Source organism: Artemia franciscana, chromosome 14, assembly GCF_032884065.1.
Source record: "Artemia franciscana chromosome 14, ASM3288406v1, whole genome shotgun sequence".
NCBI classification, from domain to species: Eukaryota; Metazoa; Arthropoda; class Branchiopoda; order Anostraca; family Artemiidae; genus Artemia; species Artemia franciscana.
The window spans coordinates 15,176,371-15,199,472 of NC_088876.1; the positions used below are offsets into that span (position 1 = coordinate 15,176,371).

Sequence of the window (23,102 nt, forward strand, 5' to 3'; positions counted from 1 at the left end):
TGGTGTCGACACAACAACCCAGGGCCCGGGGCAGTCATTGTAAGTTATGCCCTGGGGGCATATATGGTTCTTATGGAAGGAATGCTGGTATATACCTCAGAAAGGGTTCTTGATTGGAAATTGAAAGTTCTAGTTTATCTTTTAAGTGTCAAAAGAAATTCAAGGGCAACTAGCACCCCGCACGCCCTTTAAACCATTAAATACTTTTTAAACCATTTTTACTTAAATAGTACAAACATCAGATAACAAAACTCCAGTGTCGACACAACCACCGAGGGCCCGGGACAGGTGTTGTAAGTTTTGCCCTGGGGGCATAGATGGTTCTTATGGAAGGGATGCTCGTATAGGCCAAACTTCAGAGAGGGCACTATGTTGGGAAAGTGAAAGTTCTAGTTCACTTTTTAGAGGCAACACTATAGCGTTGCCTAATGTAAAGGCCATACGGCTTCAATATTTTATCATTTATTTTCTTTTTCCCAGAGGCATTTCATATGGAAGAGGTCGTCGCATAAACTTTGGAGTAACTCGTTTGATTGGAAATTGATAGTTCTAGTTCGCTTTTTATGAGTCAAAAGAGATCCGAAGGCAACGTCCGAAGGACGGACTTTGGAGGGGACTTGTTTGATTGGAAATTGAAAGTTCTAGTTCACTTTTTATGAGTCAAAAGAGATTCGAGTGTAACTAGCCCTCCACGCCCTTTTTTCCCCAAATGCATCAGATAAAAGTTTTGAGATAGGTCAGACCAACTTCGGTGTCGACACAAACCCCCAGGGTATGGGGGCAGACAGTGTAAGTAGTACGCTGGGGGCATATAAGGTTATTAAGGAAGTTCACTTTTTAAGGTGTAATTAGTACGCTGGGGTATATAAGGGCTCATTTGTTTGGGAAGTGAAAGTTCTAGTTCACTTTTCAGAGGCAACACTATAGCTTTGCCTAATGTAAAGGCCATACGGCTTCAATATTTTATCGTTTATGTTCTTTTTCCCAGAGGCATTTCATATGGAAGAGGTCGTTGCATAAACTTTGGATGGGACTTGTTTGATTGGAAATTGAAAGTTCTAGTTCACTTTTTATGAGTCAAAAGAGATTCGAGTGTAACTAGCCCTCCACGCCCTTTTTTCCCCAAATGTATCAGATAAAAGTTTTGAGATAGGTTAGACCAACTTCGGTGTCGACACAAACCCCCAGGGTATGGGGGCAGACGGTGTAAGTGGTACGCTGGGGGCATATAAGGTTATTAAGGAAGTTCACTTTTTATGAGTCAAAAGAGATCCGAGGGCAACTAGCCCTCCACGCCCTTTTGCCCCCAAATACATCAGATAAAAATTTTTAGATAGATATTTTGTTAAAAATAGTTAAAAGGTCAGACAACAATAACTTCGGTGTCGACACAAACCCCCAGGGTCTGGGGGCAGACGGTGTAAGTAGTACCCTGGGGGCATATAAGGGCTCATTGGTTTGGAAAGTGAAAGTTCTAGTTCACTTTTCAGAGGCAACACTAAAGCGTTGCCTAATGTAAAGGTCATACGGCTTTACAACTAGCCCTCCGCGCCCTTTTTTCCCAAATGCACTCTATAAAAATATTGATATAGCCATATTGTTAAAAAAAATAGTTCAAAGGTCAGACAAGAAAAACTCCTATGTCAACGCAACCCCCCAGGGTCCGGAGGCAGTCGTTATAAGTTATGCTCTGGGGCATATATGATTCTTATGGAAGGGATGCTCGTACAAACTTCGGAGAGGGCTCATTTGATTGGAAATTGAAAGTTCTAGTTCACTTTTTAAGAGTCAAGAGAGATTGGAGGGCATCTACTCCCCTCCGTGCCCTATTTTCCTCAAACCTATCCGATAAGAACTTTGAGATAGCCTTTAAGATAACTTTAAAAAAAAAAATAGTTCAAATATCATCTAACGAAAATTCCTGGGTCGACACAATCCTCAGGGCCTGGATGCAGGCGTTGTGTGTTGTGTCCTTAGGGCATATATGGTTGTTATAGAAGGGATGTTCGTATAAACTTTAGAGAGTGCTCATTTGATTGGAAATTAAGAGTTCTAGTTCAGTTTTTAAGAGTCAAAAGAGATCTGAGGGCAACTAGACACCCCCCCCCCCCCTACGCCTCTTTTTTCCCAAATTCATTCGATAAAAATTTTGAGATAGACATTTTGTTAAAAATAATTCAAAGGTCCGAAAACAAAAACTCCAGTGTTGACACAAGGCCCAGGGCCCGGCGTTTTAAGCTATGTGCTGGGGGAATATAAGGCCCTTATGGAAGGGATGTTCGTATAAACTTCAGCGAGAGCTCATATGATTGGAAACTGAAAGTGTTAGATCCGATCGCAACTAGACCCCCCCCCCACGCCCTTTTTTCTCAAACGCATCCGATAAAAATTTGGAGATAGCTATTTTGTTAAAAAATAGTTCAAAGTTCACATAAGCAAAAACTCCGATGTCGATACACCCCCCCCCCCCAGGGCCTTTGGGCCTTGGGGAAGATATGTCGTGGGGGCATATATTGTTCTTATGGATGGGATGCTTGGATAAACTTCAGAGAGGGCTTATTTGAATAAATTGAAAGTTCTAGTTCGCTTTTTAAGAGTCAAAAGAAGATCAGAGGGCAACTAGTCCCCAAACATCAAGAACAAGAAGACAGTGTAAATCTAATTTGAATGAATATTTCGACCCTATGTCCATGGGCCGTCCTCAGCAAAACATAAATACATAATAAGAAGAAAAATTTATACTTATTAAACTGAAACTTAAAGTTTTAGATAAACTTAAACTTATTAGTTTTATACGACCAATAAAATTAAATGATTTTTTTTTAAACAGTCCCAGCATTCTTACTTCAGCGAAGTTCAACCTGGACTGATAAGTAAAGTGAGATGAAACAAGGCAATTCCTTGAAATGAAAGAAGGAAGGATAATTATAAACAAGTTTTAGTGCTAATCTTGCTTTTTTGGCAGCTAACCTCAAAGGCCTATTTGTGACTGGTTCTATGTTAATATTTACTGGTTTTTGAAAATATTCTGTTAGATCGATTTTAATTAAATTTGTGTATAGAGCATTTAGTGAATATTCCCCTAAGTCCCTATTTAAGGAAATATTACTATTAATCATTAGGTCAATGAAAATTCTTTCATTTCAATGAATTTTGAGATATCTATTTTGTTCAAAATAGTTTAAAGATCAAATAACAATAACTCAAGGGTCGACACATCCCCTCAGAGCTCAGGGGAAGTGTTGTCAGCTATGCCCCGAGGGAATATAAGGTTTTATGTAAGAGGTGGTCGCATAAACTTCTGAGATGGCTCGTTTGATTGTAAATTGAAAGTTCTACTTGAAAACTTTTTAAGAGTTGCCAAACGTGATCGGAGGGTATATACACCCCCCCTCCATGCCCTTTTCCCCAAATGTCGTACTTGACTTCTGTCTCATACTGGACGTGCCTCAGTGTAGAGCGATGTCAACCTCCTCCAACTGGTGCAATCAGCAGCTAACGCTGGTGCATCGCGGACATTAATGTTTGCCAACTTCAAGTATTTTGAAAGACTATCTGACCATCGATGTTTTGGTCTGCCGCGGGGTCATCTCGCGCCTGCTTCTGTGAGTTAAAGTCCAGCACGATTTTCGCAGGTAGGTGTGATGGCATTCTAAGGAGATAACCGTACCATCGTAGAATGCGCTCCGCAATTTGGATGGAAAATAGTGTCTGCTGCGTTGTCTGTAGTAACTTCTCGTTGCTAACGAAGTACCATGTCAGGCCTTATATTCTCCTAATGATTTTCGTCTGGAACACGTCTACGGTCTTGAGAGCTGTGATTGTGGTCGGCCAGGTTTTGTTCTATAAAGAATTACAGACCCAACCAAGGCGTTGTAAATTCGCAGCTTCGTGTTTCGACTAATACTTGCTTTCCGCCATAGGTGACGATTTAATCTCCCCGTGGCAGCAGACGCCTTGGCTATTGTTGCTTGTAGATCAAAATACATCCGATTAACATTTTGAGATTAGCAATTTTGTTTAAAATAGTCCAAAATTCTAATTGCTATAAATTAGAGGTTGAGAAATCCCATGAAATAGCCATTTTGTTCAAAATATTCCAAAAATCAAATTACTATAACATAGGGGTTGAGAAATCTTCCCTAGCCCCTGGGCAAGGATTTTAACTTATGTACGCTGCTTAGTATTAGAATATAAGGTTCCGTGGAAGGAGTGGTCGTATTAACTTTGGAGGGGGCTCATTCGATGGGAAATTGAAACTTCTATCTCTTTTTTAAGACTCAAAAGTGAAAAATAGCCAACTAGCCCAAGTCCCACTTTCCTAAAGGGCATCCGGTCAACATTTGGAGATAGCCATTTTGTTCAAAATAGGTCAAAGGCCAAATAACTATGCTTCCGGGGTTGGACCCAATCTCCGCCCAGCCCCAAAGAAATGGCCCTGAGCTATGGAAATTAATTTTTGTTACTTTGATGTTTTGCTTACTTTGATGCTTGGATTTAATGATTTACGTGGTAACTTTGATTTACGGTGCAAGGGATGTAAGTTTTGCAAGTTGCTTATTGTTACTTTGATACTTTGTTTATTTTGATACCTTGTTAGCTTTTATCCTTTCTTTCCTTTGGTGCTTGGGTACTTTGATACTAGTTTTCAAACTGTGATGAAAGTTTGATGTGGAAAAAAAATCTTGCTTTGAAATTAGGAGTTTTTTAAATGCAATAAAAAAACGAACAAAATGATTTATAAGAACTTTCCGAAAGTTTTTTTCCCCAGTACTTCCGAAAGAATTGCGGTTATATACTTTTCAGACCCAACAACAAGAGTAGGGCTACTGTCCGTTTCCCTAACGGTAAAAGTATCATTCTCTTACTTAAATAACCAAGCCTCTTACTTAGAATTATTATTCTTTTACTTAAGTGGCTACAAAGTTCTACAAAATTAGTTTACTTGTTTTTTTCTTATAATAATTGGGAAACCAGAACTCAAACACAAGTGAGAATTGGATTCAGGATTGGTTGTTAGACCGCGGTCGTTTTCAGGGAGTAGGGGCTATGTTTTTCGACGGGGCTATGTTTTAAAAGTACTGCTACTGCCCGTTTCTCTAACCGTAAAACCGTAATTTGGTGCTTTGCTAAAAGGAATTATATTACAAATATTTTCTTTTGTTCTTATTACAACGTTGGAAATAAAATGAAAATTGCAATGAAACCAGACCAGGATTTACGAATAGGTTCTCTAGCCCCTGTGGCTTTAACTATTCCGAAAGTTTTGGGGATTTCCCGGGAAGTCTTGCCGAAACGGAGCGGCAAATATGCTTGGGCCTAGAAACGTCAAAGCTTTAAATCCGGCCTTGGTGAAACAAAGTCTTGAGCTGGTGAGCTTTCAGCAGTCAATATTGTTATATACACAATATTCAGTTTAATTTGTTATTTCTTACCGAAACTGTTTATTAATTTTTGAATAAAAAAGTTGTTTGAAACAGGGAATTTTGAAAACCTTGAAACTTTGGCAATCAAAAACGAACGGAAATTAATTTTAAAAAATCTTTTCGAAAAATAAGTTTTCTAAAGAAAAGTAAAGGCCATATTAAACTTAAGGTCAGGAGAAATAGAAACCTACAATAAGACAAACTCAAAATAACCAGAAATTACTTTTAAAGAATAAATGAAACCCGAAACGAACAGAAATTAAACAAGAAACATGCCAAAAAACATACAACAGGCACTAATATAAATGAATAAGTAAATCTCAAAACGAGTAAAGCTGAAGCTGAATATGAAAATCAAACTTAAAACGAACAAAAATATTTTACTATTGAGGCATAAACGAAGCCCCAAACGAACAGAAACTAAATAAACAATTATAGCAAACAACCAAACAAAAGTTACTAATACAAATCAGTAAATAAATTTTAAAAAGAGCGAAACTTAAATTGAATATGTAAATCTAGCTTGAAACGAACAGAAATCTCTACAAAGAAGAGTTTTGGCTTTGCCTCCTTCATTCACTGCAAAAGTCTAAAACCTACTGCGTCATTGGATTATAAACGAATTATATTACAAATGTTTTCTTTTTACTTATTACAACATTGAAAATAAACACAAAAATTACAGAGAATTAAATTTTGAACTAATGAGCTTTCAGCAATTAATGTAATTATATATAAGATATTTAGTTTAATTTTGTTAGTTCTTTCCAAGACTGTTCAAGACAAATATAGCTTCAGTACAAAAAAGAGTTTGGATACTGCCCCCTTCCCGAAATGTAACAGTCTAAAACCTAAAACATCATTGGTGCTTCACTGAAAACGAATTATATCACAACTATTTTCTTTTCCAGTATTGCAGCATTGAAAATGAAAATGAAATTACAGTGAAGTAAAATCTTGAACTCATGATCTTTCAACAATTAATAGCATTATATATCAAACATTCATTTTGGTTTTATTTGTACTTTTCAAGACTGTTCGAGACACATATAGTTTTCAGTAAAGCGCCAATAACGCAGTAGGTTTTAGGCTTTAAAGTGAAAGAAGGAAGCAAAACTCAAACTTTTCTTTGTAGGGATTTCTGTTCGTTTCAAGCTGTATTTGCATGTTGAATATAAATTTCACTTGTTTTGTGATTTAATTACTCATTTATATTATTAACTATTGTTTTTTTGTTTTCTATGATTGTTCATTTAATTTCTGTTCGTTTCGAGTTTCATTTGTGCCTCAATAGCAAAATATTTTTGTTTGTTTTAAGCTTGATTTGCATATTCAACTTAAGCTTTACTCGTTTTGAGATTTATTTTTTTTATTTAAATTAGTACCTGTTGTATTTTTGTTTTGCTAATTGAATTTCTGTTCGTTTTGGGTTTCATTTTTGTTAATATTAATTTCTGGCTGTTCTGAGTTTGAGTTATTGTAGGTTTCTATTTCTTCTGATCTTAAGTTTAAAATGGCCCTTACTTGTCGTTATAAAACTTCGTTTTGGAAAGTTTTTTTTTTAATTAATCTATAGAACATGACTACCTTTGTCCTTTCTGGTGGCTCTGAAACTAGTCTATTATTTAATAAAACAAACCATTTTATTGATCTATTTTGATAGCCTTATCTATATAATATGATAACCTCTGTTCTTTCTTGTGGCTCTAAAACTGTTTCATATATGTTGTTGCTGATTTATTTTGATAGCCTTATTTATACAATATGACAACCTCCGTCGTTTCTCCTGGCTCCAAAACTATTCCACATATTTTTGTTGTTGATACATTTTTTCAGCCTTATCTAAAGAACATGCCAATCTTTATCCTTTCTCGTGGCTCCAAAACTATTCCACATAATTTCTTGTTAATTTATTGTGATAGCATTATCTATAGAGTATGACAACTTCTGTGCTTTTCTCATGGCTTTAAAATTATTCCGCATAAGTTAACCACCATTAAAAGGTGACGTTTTTGGGAAAATTTGGTCCTTTTAAAATTAATTGTGTGTATCTGTGCCTGACTGGGTGACCTTTGTATGAAAATTAAAACTTACATTGCAGTAATAATTCACTAAGACTGCTTAAAGCTCCAAAATCTCAGCTTCAGTGATTTCGGCTTTGAAAAAAAAAAAAAAAAAAAAAAAAAAACAAGAAGAAAAAAAGATCAAGCTGAAGAAACAAAACAAGAACAAAATAATTTTTTTATAATATTTAATTTTTTATTGTCAGCCCCAATAATTATGAGCTGTTTGGAAAATTAAATTCATATATTTCTCTAACTTAAGTGTTCCTAAAATATCTTGTAATAATCGTATGCTATGCACTATTTTCATATCCAAATTTTGTGCCATATATTTGAAAAACTTCTTCATTTTTTTCGTTTTCTAGGATAAAGCGATTGAAACCTTCTTTCAAACATGTTGTCAGTGTGAGATTAATAGCTCGCCTCATAGAATTGAAGATATGACAATTGAAGCGCGACTGAAAAAGAGGTAATATTTTTCTTAGTCATTTTACGTTTACATAGATTGATCATTTTGAATCAAGAGAAAATATAAAATATTTAAAAGTCCGTATTTTAAGGATATTGTATTCAAATTCTTTACCCTTGCTGGTTGGATTGTAAGAATAAGTATAAGAAAATCGCTTAAAGTCTCTCTTTTAATTGGCTTACCGTATTTATGTGGTTAAAACACAAGTTGGTGACTTGTAAAACATCATTTTTTCTCATTATCATTATATTTTTTTTTTTTTTATTCTTCTCTGACCAAGGTATGCTGTATAAAAGGAGTTGTCGTGGATCCTTCTAAAGGGAATTATTCGATCGTAAATTGAACGTTTAGTGCCTATATTAAGTGTCTAAAGGGATTTGAGGACCACCAGCCCCCCCCCCCCCCTCATCTCGCCAAACACATCCAATCCAAATTTTTAACACTACTACCACTGCTGCTAAACTACTACTACTACTACTTCAATAATAACTACTTGTAAGGCTAAGAGTATTAAGATGAAAAGTTGAATCTTCCAGAACTCTATGAGAGGTATATTAAACTGACCAAAACTAGTGATATTGCTATTAATACTACTACTATTGCTACTAATACTACTACTACTACGACTTCTACTACAATTATGCCTAAGGGTATGAAGGTGAAATTTTCAGAAAATATTGAGAAGGAAGTTGAACTGAATCACATCACAACGTCTGTGTGCAGGTTGTCAAAAGGGTGTATAGCAATGTCTTTGGATGTGAACAGTTTGGTGTGTGTATTAGAAACTTACAGGGCTTGCTGTGGGGGAATTTGAACAAGTCAAAAGACAATATTTGCATTGCAATGCCTCTGCTCCTACTCATACTACTACTACTGCTACTATCATTAATAATTATATTAAAGCTACTACTACTGGTACAATTATTTCTACTGCTACTAATATTAGTACTGATACTACTACTGCTACTAAAACTAAATGTATTAAGGGGAAAAATTTGGGGAATGTTGAAACTGTATTGAATTAAATCGAAACACACTATACCCCTACAGGTTGTCAAGAGAACATATCAGCAATGGCTTATGGTATCAAGCTGAAGCTTCCAATGTGTTTTGAAGGGGGTATTGAAGAAAACCGAAGGTGCTATGTGCATACTGCTACCAATGCTACTCCTACTACAACTATTTCTACTACGCAAGCTAAGGGTATTAAGGTGAAACGTTTAACCAATGTTTAGGCATATATTGAACTAAATCGAATTGAACTATGAGCTTGTAAATTATCGAAAGGGTCACACTGCAATATCTCAAGAACGGCTTACATCATTAAGTTAGACTTTTCAGGGTAATATTTACCAGATTTTGAACTAGGCAGAAGGCACTTTATGTATACTGCTAATTCTCCTACTACGAATAGATTAACTAATTACTCTAAGGGTATTAAGGTGAAACTTATGAGTCAAAAGTCATTGGAGAGCAAATAACCACATCCCAAGCCCAATAATTTTCCTAAGACACCCAATCAAAATTTTGAGATAGCCATTTTGTTTGACATAGTTGAACGGTCCAGAAACTACATCTTTAGGGATATTGGGTGTTTCAACCCCTCACAGTTATGCAATTCGCCCATTCCACTTTAAATCCAAATCTTGTTTTAAAACCAAATCAAAAGGCATTATGTGTATACTAGTTGCCAATAAGACATCTCAGCAATATCGCAAGAACGACTGAGGGTATTAAGTTGAAACTTTCAGGGCTACTACTGTTACTAACTTTGCTCTTGCAATTTAACTTAATTGAAAAAGTGCAAGTGTATCCAGCTTGTCAAAGAGCATAGATAATTTTTTGGGAATGGTAGTTTTATTTTCAGTTCCACTTGAGGTAGTATAAAACTAAGTTAAGCGATACAGTTTATCTCCAGATTTAACTGGATCTACGTTGCATGAGTAACGTGAGGTGTTGCGGCAACCTTTGTTCGGCTTTGCCGAGTAAAGTGTTGCGAGAGCAACACTTTGGTTTTGATTCCTCGCTTCGATTAAATGCTGAAGTTATTAATCTGTAAGGATCTTAAAATAAATACTAGGTGCACCAACTCGCAAAAGTTGCAAACCCCTCATTGCAACTAGCAAAATTTGCAAACCCCTCATCGCTGAATCTTATTGTAGCCTAAAAGCTGCTTATTACTTACAAGTCCCCTACATGTCTCACCACTGGAACCAAATTGGTCTTACCATCAAATACACCGCCTAGATTTCGTCTCAGTGTGTACCTTACTATTGAAGTTGTCAACCCCTTGAAACTTTCAAAGTGATATATCTCATGAAGAAATTTTTGTACCAAAAAATGAATGTCATATATTTGATCAGCTCATCAAGAGCTATCGATTACCGTCGAAAAAAAAATTCTATCTGTCTTAGTTCGAAAGTTGATTTTTTTGCCGTAGGATAAGCTCCAATTTCTTTAGCAATGAGAGAACTTTTAAAGTTTATTAGGCACATCTGATACCATTTCTCTACCGCAATCCCAAGTCCGAAAAACTGAATGCTAAACTCAGCCGAAATCACGATCAGAAATGGATAGAAACAATAGATGGTTGCGCTTTCGGACCCGTGGGAAAATGCCACATTTTTGCTTCTGTAAATTTTTCTATTTGTCACTCAAAGAAGATATATTGGCTGTGGGGCCGGGTAACATCCGAATACATATTTAACACATATAGATTTTAGTCCACCTTCAATTTGAAAGTGGTGCCTACCTGCTTGCCTGCTAGAACGGAGCTTTCCACTCGAAAGCTGAAACATGCTTTGATGAAACGAAAGCTTGGCGACACAACTTCAGATACTCCTCTTTGACATAGGCTATATAACTCCACTTCACTTCGCACACCATAGACTCTGGCTCCTGGACAAGCAAAAACCATTGTTTTTGGCCCCAGGCAAGAGTTCTGTGGACCTTTCCAAAATGTAATGTCATATTCATCAATCCGGCCTGAGGTCCACACTTTCTGTAAAAACCGGAGAGGTTACACCCTCGCCAGTTTCTAGGAATAAGCTGAGATCGGACACATAGAAGAAAAAAAAAAAAAAAAAAAAAAAAAAAAAAAAAAAAAAAAAAAAAAAAAAAAAAAAAAACCGGGACAAAACCAGTGTTGCTCTGGCAACACAAAAAGTGTGAATGTTGGTAAAAATTTCTTCCACATAGAATTTAACAAGCCAAACTATGGATCCAGAAGAAAAAAAAGATATAATGTGTTACTTTTCCATGAAAAAGATTGTCAATAAAAAAACAAACATAAATTAGTTAAATAACTTTTCACAAAATAAGTTTTTAAAAGAAAAGTAAAGAGCTCCATTTAACCAAAAATGAGCAGAAATAATGTCAAATAATCTTCATTGCGCAAGGCTACCATAAATCACGATCAATAAATAAACAAAACCCAAAAACAAACCCAGATTACAATATATAACCGAGTCAGGCTCAAAACGAGTAGAAATTAATATGAATAGGGCCGACAAGACCCATGCCTTCTCAAGGCCAGAACATAATTTGCACTTTATTGAAAAGAAAATATATTTTCAAATCAAATAAAAATTATGAATACTTTAAGGAATAAATATCAATATATGTATATTAAACTGTCAATCCACATTAATTTGTTGGTTTGTTCAGTAAAGTATAAATTATGTTCTCGGCTTGAGAAGGCATGCGGATTTTCAGTACTATTCATGTTAATATTTAGCTCGTTTTGAGAGTTTACTTGGTTATTTATTGTAATTTCTGGTCATTTTGGGTTTCATTTATTTATTTATAGGAATTTGCGGTTGTTTTACGCTTTGAAGATTGTTTGGCTTTATTTCTTCTCATTCTTGGTTTAATGGAGATTTTTTACTTTATCGGAGAAATTTACTTTGGCGAAAAAGTTTTTAAAAATTAATTTCTTGAAAAGAAGGCTAAACAAACACAAAAAATTGTTGTGTCGTTGAAATATGCTGAAAAAAAAAAATCGGTAATCTGAACCAAAGAGTTCAAAGATATAGAGGTCCAGTTGAAGATTTCTTACAGTTAAAGATGATAATGTTTTCAAGTGACGTGAATTCTCTGTGTTCTCAGGAACAGTTGACTGTTGAAACAAAGGCGAAAGTGTGTTTGATGAATTAAACAAAAACTTACCAAGCTTGAAGTTTGGTTGTAATTCTACTCCAAAAAAGGAGCGCCAGCGTTGCTGAGAGTTAAACTGAGATAGACGCTTGCAATTGATTTGATTGACCAAAAACAACACCAGTATTTAGAAGTCATTGTAGTATGTGGTGGTTAAGCTCATGATGAAACGCTGAGAGTTCAATGGGAAGGGAAATTGGGAGGGCAGTTGGACTCTCAGCTATGCTGACGCTCCTTCTCTAGTGTAGAATTACAACCAAACTTCAAACTTAGTAAGTTTTCGTTTAATTTATCAATTCTACTACAAAAGGAGCGCCTTAATTCCGCCTCGAGTTAAGCAGAAATTTCAAAGTTGAGCGTGAGCTAAACCAACACTAATGATCAATAATAGCCCTATGCATAAAAAGAGGCTGCTGTACAAAAACTCATTTGTAGTAAGATATTTCAATTATAACAAAATACAATGAGTAATTTCAAAAGACAGATAACTGTTGTCCACTTTCAGTTGGTCTATTATAGAACCTTGGAAACTTTTTGGCATTTGTCCAGCCTACATATCTTGCGTTTTGGTCCACATCAAGTCCTCTTGTTAAAGGTGGATTGTTGAGGCAGACCGTGCGCTATGAGCACCATAAACACTGATGTCTATACCTGCAAGAAATAATACTTCTTTTATCCGTTTAGAAATAGATAACTTTGACTTTTTTGACTTGGATATGTAAGAAAAAGTGCGTCGTCTCTATTCGGATATGACGTCATTCTATTATACTAGGTGCGTCATCGGCCACAGAGACGCCTCTTGAAAAGACCAAAACTTAAATATTGATTTGTGGTTGCCCAGTTCCGTGGTTTTTAGCAACATGTTGATTTGAAAATCAAAACTTGCATCGTCATTATGTATCATATTACTAAGTGGCAAAGTGGCCAAAAACTGATCTCTTTCACAAGCTGATAGAATCAACAAAACTGTTAATTTTTTTGTTAGTATCTTTAATTGAAGGTTTTCGATATCCCAAGCTGGCAATCAAAAGAGATCGAATACACATTTTACATCCCAAATACTAGAAATCTTGGGTTGACAAGGTCTTCTATTAAAGACACCTCTCTTGAACTTCTTGGTGACGTGATTACTGCCTAACTGAAGGCTTGGTAAAATTGCCGATAAAGCACTCCTTGCAGAATAAATAGCACTGAATCCATCCCCTGAGTGAAAAAGTTCCGCAAGAAAAGTCAAAGTCTCCGGTAGAGTTTCCTCCAAGGCCTGGATTGTGTTTCTACCACAAACATCGATCCATTTTTCAATGTAAACCCTGTACTGGCTTAGTTGAATTCCGCCATACATCCATGATAATATCGACTGTGGAAGGAGAATATCTATGGTGATGAAGCCCTTGCCCGAGGCGACACAAGCCGCTAGGCGTATCGTCTTGGACAGTGGATGGTGAAACGTCGGTTTCTTTGGGAGAGACAAAGTTAAAAATATCATTTGGTAGAAGTATGGGACTTCCTATTAAAACCTTTAATAGTAAGGGATACCAGACTTGTGTGGTCCGGTTTGGAACGATCAAAATACGAGTTGCCTGATCTGTTTCTTCCTACAGAAGGGTCCTCCGAAGTAAACTAAATGGAGGGAATTCAAAAGAGAAATGAGGCTTCCAACTCATTGCAAATGCATCTGCGAAAAAAAAATAATCTGGATCGGGTTTCCAAGAAACAAATGGTTTAATTTAAAACTTTTATCTAGTTGCAAACAAACCAATATCTTTCGACTAACACACCAAAGAATTTGAAATAATAAATATTCGAGAATCCAATTTCCATCCTTTTTAACTATGAAATTTTCGTGATGCTTTATCCGCTATATTAGCAACTCGTGGCACATGTTCTGTAGATATTCACCCTTAGCCCTCCAATACTAGCTGACAGACCATATTTGAGAAATAATTACAAAACTCTGACTTTGATACTCCCATTTTATTTATGTAAGCACTGTCGTTATACTGTCTGAACGCAGCCGGGCATGAATGTCTTTAATATCCTAAGCAAATTTAATCCCAGATAAACGGCCTTCGCTTCTAAAATATTGATGTGAAATCCCATTTCTTCTGAGGACCATTCACCTTTGGCTGTTTTCATGGAATATTCATCCACAAGTGCCCAACTTAGTTTCGATGCATCACTTCACAAATATTTGTCAATTGATCTAGGCTCATTTGCTTTAGAAGCATGTATGCAATACCCAACCACCATTGCAGTTTCGAACTTACATTGGATGTTAAAGTTAGCCTTGCCGCAAAATCCTCTCTCGCGTACTTTAGTGCTTGAATTTTCAACGATTCCGCTTTCCGGTAATATAAAGGCCCTAATTCCACTCCTGGGAAGGTCGAAACAAGAACGCCTAGGATTTCGGCCAATACTTGAATCGTACTCGATTCTTGACTAAGAATTTTTGAAATCAAATCTAAAACTTTTTTTAATTTTCCTTTCCGGCAGGAAAATACGCATTGATCGCGAATCTAATAGAAAACCCAGAAATTCTATTTGTTGACTTGAAATAAGAACTGACTTTCTCGGGCGAATCACAAACCCCAGCTCTGAAAATAATTTCGCTGTTTCATAGACGTTGTTTTGACATTCTAAAAATGACCTCCCCAGAAGGAGAAAATCATCCAGATAAACAACAGACAAATACCCTTTTCGTCGAAGTAGGAAGAAAACGGTGTTTCATTAGTTTTGTAAGAACCCTTGGTGCAGATGGTAAACCGTTTGGCATAGATGTGATAACTTAAGTTTGGGTTAAGATTTGGCATAGATGGCATAACAATAATCTACTTCACAACAAAGCCACATTTGATCATCAAAATCAACAAGACTTGAACAATAAAAATAGTCAACGGAGACCATATAACAATTTTTTGACATTAAAAGAACCGCAGACTGAACACTTTCAATTTTAAAATGGTAATATTTAATGTTTTTGTTTATTTTCTTAAGATTCAGAATAAACCGAGAAGACCCATCCTTCTTCGGGACCGTAAAAAACGAGAGAAGTACAAAGTATTTCCTTTATTTTGAGCTCGGGTACTTTAAAAATAACACCTTCATGCAGTAAAATATCAACTTCTTTTCATGTAGCCTGTACTTCTTCTAACGTAAAACTTTCGTTTTTTGTTTTCAAAGCTTTTCATGACGTTTCTCGAATTCAATCTTATAGCCTGAAGCTATAATATTTAAAATATTCAAATCACTGTTTATTGACTGCCATTTTGAGACAAACTTACTAATTCTACCCGCTTTAAAGACATCAGCCAAATATTGTGACTGCCTATTAAAATTCACAACAAAATCATAAAAATCAAGGGCGGGGCACGTTGATTAGTCCATACCTACTATTTACGATCTCTTTTGTGGAAATTCTGGAATTTGGACATATCTTGACGGTCCTGACCCTGCCTTCTGCATTTGGACATTACAATTTGGACGGGAGCCTCATTTTGCCATCGGCGATAACGGTAGGCCCCCGTTGCACGTGTTTTTGCCACGGATTTGGCCTTGGAAGTTATTTAGGCGAAATCTTTGCCAAAAAGATTCTCCTTGACTTTGACTTCAGGATCATAAAGCTGATGCTATCATGGGATATGGGTTCATCGCGAATTCCATTGCATGACGTCTTTTTAGACTTAGATCATAATTGGTGAGGCCAAGCATGTGAACTGCATTAGGTTTTTGTCAACCTTTTCTTTGATATGTTTATTTTCAAGCTCAAGAATCTCATTTGCTGCCTCTAAAATACAAAAGGTTGAGTGATCAATTGTCTTTTGCACTTGAAGTGCCTTGGCATCCCTCTGTTTAGCCCGTGATGGCTCTAGAACCTATTTGTGGGCTCCGAGAGCTCAATTTTTCGTTCCTGGAACTAATTTCAGGGCTTAGAGAGCCATATCGAGCACCAGTTTGAAACTCTGGGCTCCGGGAGCCATTATTTGTTTTTTTATCACTATCACTTGAGAGTATTCTGCGACGCAAGTCAGCTTTAAACTGCCTTCCACACCTCTCACGATCATAATCTTCATCAACTAAACTGTCCAACAATCCAATTTCTATCTTACTTTCACTCATTATTTAATTTGGTCTGAATCAAATCGAATGCCAACATCAACTGGTGTTGTTTTTGGCCAATCGAGGTGTTTGCGCGCGTATATCTCAGTTTAACTTGAGGCGGAGCTAAGGCGCTCCTTTTGTTGTAGAATTAACGTAAAAACTAAAGGTAGTGAAATTTGATTTTTAACAATAAAAAATTATAATAAATTGAATTTGTTTTCGCCTTGAAATATATCACGAAAGATGTGACTTGTGAGATATTCATAATTATCAGTACTATAATTAATAAATTAATGAACAAGGCCGTTCAGCCTGTATTTGGATCAACTTGTTTAATTATTATGATTCATTAAGAAAAACTAAACTAAACGAAAATTAGTTGTAATACGGGATAATGTGCTAAGAATGACAGTTGACACTATATGATGAGTTTATTTTTGTTTATTCGAAAGAGTATGATTTCAGAGCTTTTTTTGGTCTGCAACACTCTTATAACTCTTATTTAATTGTGTCGTATTTTATTTCAGCATTGAAGGTCTAGTAATGGCAAAGCCTGGACGTCTTGTCCGTTTTCTTCCGCTTATAATGAACAAGCTAATTAAATTAGCTGTCGACCCACCATCTGCCCAAGGACAAACTGTTTCAATTGGAAACGCTTGCTTTGAAAGTCTTGGAAAACTTGTACAGGTTGTTTCTGTAAGTACGGCACTTTTTTCTTCTCTTTCAATATTATAAATTATGCCTGTTATTTATCTGAGGTTAGAAGCTGAATAGAAAAACAACAATAAATAAATAAAGAAAAATCTGGGATTCCTATATTCCACTGTGTATTTTAGCTCTACTGCTAATACTTTAAAGTCACGCATTTAATGTTAAAAAAAAAGTAAATGACTCATAATAAGTGTAACGTGGTATATATAAATATTTTTCTGAGAATGAAAACTAGGTATATCTTTAGATAATTTCACTATCACAAATCTGGATTTTTTTGCAAGCAGACATGCATGATGATGTTTTGCCAGAAAGGGAGCAGGGGAATATGGTAAAGATGCCAAAAATACATTTTTTTAGAGATAGTAAGAAAATATTGGGAGAATCACAAAAAAATTCTAGATTTACGTAATTCTTTGTACTATTTGGAAAATGGCGTATGGGAGATCTCGTAATTGAAATTTTCCTAATTTGGAAACGTATACGACTAACGAATGTGGTATGTATAAAAATTAAAAAAAAAATATTCTAAAAATGACAAAAAATGACAAAAAATGATATATCGATTCTGCCAGCCTGACCTTCATTCGTTTATTTATTGTTATTTTTTATTTTAGGATTTGCTTGCGTCTCAGTGTGACCAACATGGAAGAAATAATCTTTTAACTACCTTTATAAAATGCCAAAGTATGATCCCTGTTGGCACATCCCTGCCGTTTGCGCCACCAGATTTGTAAGTTTAATTCTTTTTTTTTTGTTTTTTATGCCATTTAAAACTTAGGAACTATGGTTGGGCTTTTTTTTTACTACCGAAGGCCTAGTTTAGGGCTGTGAAATTTTTGTTCGATAATCTTGGAACTTCGAGAATGGCTGTAGATTACATAAATCCCTAAAAAAAAAAAAAAAAAAAAAAAAAAAAAAAAAAAAAAAAAAAAGAACAGAACAGAACAGAACACGAAAAAAAAATTTTTGAAGAAAAACGGGTTTAATTTCTTATAAAGCAGTGACAAAAAAATAAAATAAAAACTACACTTTAGCGAACCAAAAAATAAAAATACTCCGAATATTTCGGCCCCACGTGCGGGAGCCTTTCTCAACGGAAAAAAAAACAACAAAAAAGGAGAAAATTACAATAATTTAAGACTATTTTTAAGACATTATAAAAATGCCACGACAACTAAACCAACATAAAAATATAAACAATCAAATATATAAGAAACAAAAACTCACATTTTAAAACAAACACTCCCGCAACTGACTGTAACTTTAGAAAAACTGAAGTAATTGTTTATATTGGCACTTTCCTCTGCCACAATCGATGTATAAATGGGAATCTATTAAAAATGAAAAATATAAATACTTGCAACAAATACGAAAAGAGGTCACCCAACCCCAAATCCAACCAAAATCTTACAGGTTAATGAGACACAATTATGAATTATAAATTGAATGGATTTTTTCATTTGCTATTTTAGCTGCCGTCCGTTGACTTTTTACAGCATTGACCATGCTTTGACCTCCGTTCGCAAGGTTATTGCTTGTTTCAGGACAATTATGCAACTCAATACTCATTGAAGTTTTTGACTGGTCTTTAATTAAACTATTATAAATTGAATTTATTTTAAATTCCCCTTCATCTCTATTGATACTAATACCCCCATAGATAATCTTTTTTATTTCTATAATTTCTCTGAAACTTTGTAAAAGTCCTACAGACTTATCAACAATTTTTGTCTGATCAAATAAAATACTATGATGAGGAAAATTAAACACGTGATCCGCTATAGCGGATTCAAAAGTATCAGGTTTTTTATTCTGTCTTAGCGAGCAATCTATCGCATTTTTGTGTTGCTGTAGCCTATTTTTTAGATTCTGCTGTGTTCTACCTACATAAAATTTACCACAAGAGCATGGAATTTTGTATACCCCCTGTTGTATATTTCTTGGAACTTTATCTTTTCCGTTATTTAGCCATGAGCTTATATTTTGTCCTGATTTAAAAGCTGTTTTTATATTATGGTTTTTTAATTCTTTCCTTAATTTCTGTGACAACCTTGGGATATAAGGCAAAGCTATGTAATTTGGTTTTTGATTTGATCCATTTTCTTCTAATTTTACAGGTTCCAGTAACTTTTTTTTCCTTTTTTCAATTATTTCAGAAATCATATTTTCGGGATATCCATTTCCTACTAGAATATCCTTAATACAAAATTAATTCACTACTAATATATTCTGGTGAAGCTAAATTTAACACTCTATCCACTAAAAAAATAATTACCCCCCTTTTTACTTGGATCGGGTGATTTGATGTGAAAGACAAATAGCGGTGGTTATTAGTTGGTTTACGGTAAATTGAAAACGCTAGTTTATTATTCTTTCTATGGATCCAAATATCCAGAAACGGTAATTTTTTCTCTGTTTCATTTTCAATTGTAAAAACTAATTCCCCTCCCAAATTATTTAAATGTTCCAGAAAAACTTCAATTTGTGATTCCCCATAATTCCAAATAACTAATACATCATCCATATATCTGCCCCAAAATTTAGGTTTTAAAAAATATGTACCAATAGCTAAATTTTCTACATACTCCACATAAATATTAGCTAACAGTGGACTTAAGGGTCCTCCCATTGCTAATCCTCTAACTTGATGGTAAAAATTATCTCTAAATTTGAAATAATTAGTATACCTGCTAGTTATTTTAATTAGATTTAATATAGTTTCAATCTCGATACCTGCAGACAATTCTTCCATTTCACTTTTATGCAATTCAAGTTTTTTTGATAAAACAAAAACAGATTTATCGAAAGGTATATACGTATACATTGACTTTATATCAAAACTAAAAAGTCTAAAATTACTTGATATTTCAATATTTTTAAGTTTATTTTTTTTAAATACTGAGTTTTTTATATAAGACTTTTGGAGATATAATAAAGGTTTAAGCGTCTTTGCTACCCATTTTTCAATTTTTTCTGTTGGTGAGTTCCTTGTTGACACTATAGGTCTTAGAGGAATGTCTGTTTTATGTATTTTTGGCAAACCATATATTCTTGGGCAAACCGATCCCCTTGGAAAGAACTTATAGTACATCTGTGGTGTGATATTTTGATTATTTTTAAGGTCTTCTAAGTCCTTTCTTAATTTTGCAACATAAGATTCGGTTGGGTCTGAGTTAAGTTCTTTGTATGTTGAAATATCCTTTAGAATTGTTTCTATTTTACTATTATAATCATCTTTTTCTGGGATTACTACCGTATTGCTTTTATCTGCTTTTGTTATTATTAGAGAATCATCTTTTTTTAATTCTTTTAAAATTTTTGTATCTTTGTTTTTAAGGTTTTCTTGAAAATTGCCAAAATCTTTTAAAATATTTACGCCTCCCAGTCTTAAATCATCTACATTTTTAACATCTTTTGAAAACATATGAATCCCTGTCTCAGTCTTTGAAATTATTTCTTCTACCGGTACTTCTTTAGGAGATAGTCCAAATTTTATACCTTTTTCAAGGATTTTCTTTTGTTCTTTGGTTAACTCCTTTTTGCTTAGATTAATCACACCTGGTCCTGGGAAATGTTTAGGTTTATACGTTGAAATATTTTGTTTTTCATGTTCCCTTTTTAATTGCAAAAATTTTCTGTTTAATCTTTCCCTCGATAACCTTAAAACCGTATGTTTTTTAAGAAATCTATTTCTTTTACAATCTGGGATCTTTGAAAACGTTTATCCTTCAATACATGGTTTAAATTTAGTAAATTTACCTTTCTCGTGTGATTAATCTCATTAAATGTATTTAAATGATACTTAAAACGAAATGATTTTGTTTATTTTGCACTTTTCTAAAAACTTTTGTTGTGTAATTATATTTGCATGTTTTTTTGCTAAATTCAAAAATACTAAAACTGAATTGGTCTTTTACCGCCCGTAGGCTTGACGTAAATAATTTCTTAGACCACACTGCTTTTCCATTTACGAAAAAAAAAATAATTGAAGAAAAACGGGTTTAATTTCTTATAAAGCAGTGACAAAAAAATAAAATAAAAACTACACTTTAGCTAACCAAAAAATAAAAATACTCCGAATATTTCGGCCCCACCTCCGGGAGCCTTTCTTAACGAAAAAAAAAAACAACAAAAAAGGAGAAAATTACAACAATTTAAGACTATTTTTAAGACATTATAAAAATGCCACGACAACTAAACCAACATAAAAATATAAACAATCAAATATATAAGAAACAAAAACTCACATTTTAAAACAAACACTCCCGCAACTGACTGTAACTTTAGAAAAACTGAAGTAATTGTTTATATTGGCACTTTCCTCTGCCACAATCGATGTATAAATGAGAATCTATTAAAAATGAAAAATATAAATACTTGCAACAAATACGAAAAGAGGTCACCCAACCCCAAATCCAACCAAAATCTTACAGGTTAATGAGACACAATTATGAATTATAAATTAAATGGATTTTTTCATTTGCTATTTTAGCTGCCGTCCGTTGACTTCTTACAGCATTGACCATGCTTTGACCTCCGTTCGCAAGGTTATTGCTTGTTTCAGGACAATTATGCAACTCAATACTCATTGAAGTTTTTGACTGGTCTTTAATTAAACTATTATAAATTGAATTTATTTTAAATTCCCCTTCATCTCTATTGATACTTAATACCCCTATAGATAATCTTTTTTAGTTCTATAATTTCTCTGAAACTTTGTAAAAGTCCTACAGACTTATCAACAATGTTTTTCTGATCAAATAAAATACTATGATGAGGAAAATTAAACACGTGATCCGCTATAGCGGATTCAAAAGTATCAGGTTTTTTATTCTGTCTTAGCGAGCAATCTATCGCATTTTAGTGTTGCTGTAGCCTATTTTTTAGATTCTGCTGTGTTCTACCTACATAAAATTTACCACAAGAGCATGGAATTTTGTATACCCCCTGTTGTATATTTCTTGGAACTTTATCTTTTCCGTTATTTAGCCATGAGCTTATATTTTGTCCTGATTTAAAAGCTGTTTTTATATTATGGTTTTTTAATTCTTTCCTTAATTTCTGTGACAACCTTGGGATATAAGGCAAAGTTATGTAATTTGGTTTTTGATTTGATCCATTTTCTTCTAATTTTACGGGTTCCAGTAACTTTTTTTTCCTTTTTTCAATTATTTGAGAAATAATATTTTCGGGATATCCATTTCCTACTAGAATATCCTTAATAAAAATTAATTCACTACTAATATATTCTGGTGAAGCTAAATTTAACACTATCCACTAAAGAAATAACTACCCCCCTTTTTACTTGGATCGGGTGATTTGATGTGAAAGACAAATAGTGGTTGTTATTAGTTGGTTTACGGCAAATTGAAAACGCTAGTTTATTATTCTTTCTATGGATCCAAATATCCAGAAACGGTAATTTTTTCTCTGTTTCAATTTCAATTGTAAAAACTAATTCCCCTCCCAAATTATTTAAATGTTCCAGAAAACCTTCAATTTGTGATTCCCCATAATTCAAAATCACTAATACATCATCCATATATCTGCCCCAAAATTTAGGTTTTAAAAAATATGTATCAATAGCTAAATTTTCTACATACTCCACATAAATATTAGCTAATAGTGGACTTAAGGGTCCTCCCATTGCTAATCCTCTAACTTGATGGTAAAAATTATCTCTAAATTTGAAATAATTAGTATATCTGCTAGTTATTTTAATTTGGTTTTGTCGTGGTTTTTTTTTTGTTCTTAGCACCCCGATTTCAGCTTATTCCTAGAAAGTGGTAAGGGTCTAACCTCTGCGGTTTTTACGGAAAGTGTGGACCTTAGGCCGGATTGATGAATATGACTTTACATTTTGGAAAGCTTCGTGGAACTCTTGCCTGGGGCCAAAAAGGATGGTTTTTGCTTGTCCTTGAGCCAGAGCCTATAGTGTGTGAAGTGAAGAAGAGTTGTATAGCCTATGTCAGAGAGGACTATCTGAAGTTATGCAGCCAAGCTTTCGTTTCATCAAACCATGTTTCTGCTTTCGAGTGGAAAGCTCCGTTCTAGCAGGCAAGCAGGCAGGCACCAGTTTCAAATTGAAGATGGACTAAAATCTATAAGTGTTAAATATATGCGACAGTTACCCTGCCCCACAGCCAATATATCTTCTTTGAGTGATAAATAGAAAAA

At 34.5% G+C, this 23,102-nt stretch overlaps 1 protein-coding gene across 2 annotated transcripts in view; it reads left to right on the top strand.

The window, feature by feature from the left end:
• LOC136035374 (dedicator of cytokinesis protein 7-like) overlaps nt 1-23,102 on the top strand; it is a 189,909-nt gene that overhangs the window by 68,722 nt on the left and 98,085 nt on the right. For both annotated transcript variants that reach the window (XM_065717138.1, XM_065717139.1), the window contains exons 15-17: nt 7,855-7,958; nt 16,739-16,907; nt 17,540-17,655. In XM_065717138.1, the coding sequence (XP_065573210.1) occupies nt 7,855-7,958; nt 16,739-16,907; nt 17,540-17,655 (389 nt within the window). The remainder of the gene's footprint in view (nt 1-7,854; nt 7,959-16,738; nt 16,908-17,539; nt 17,656-23,102) is intronic.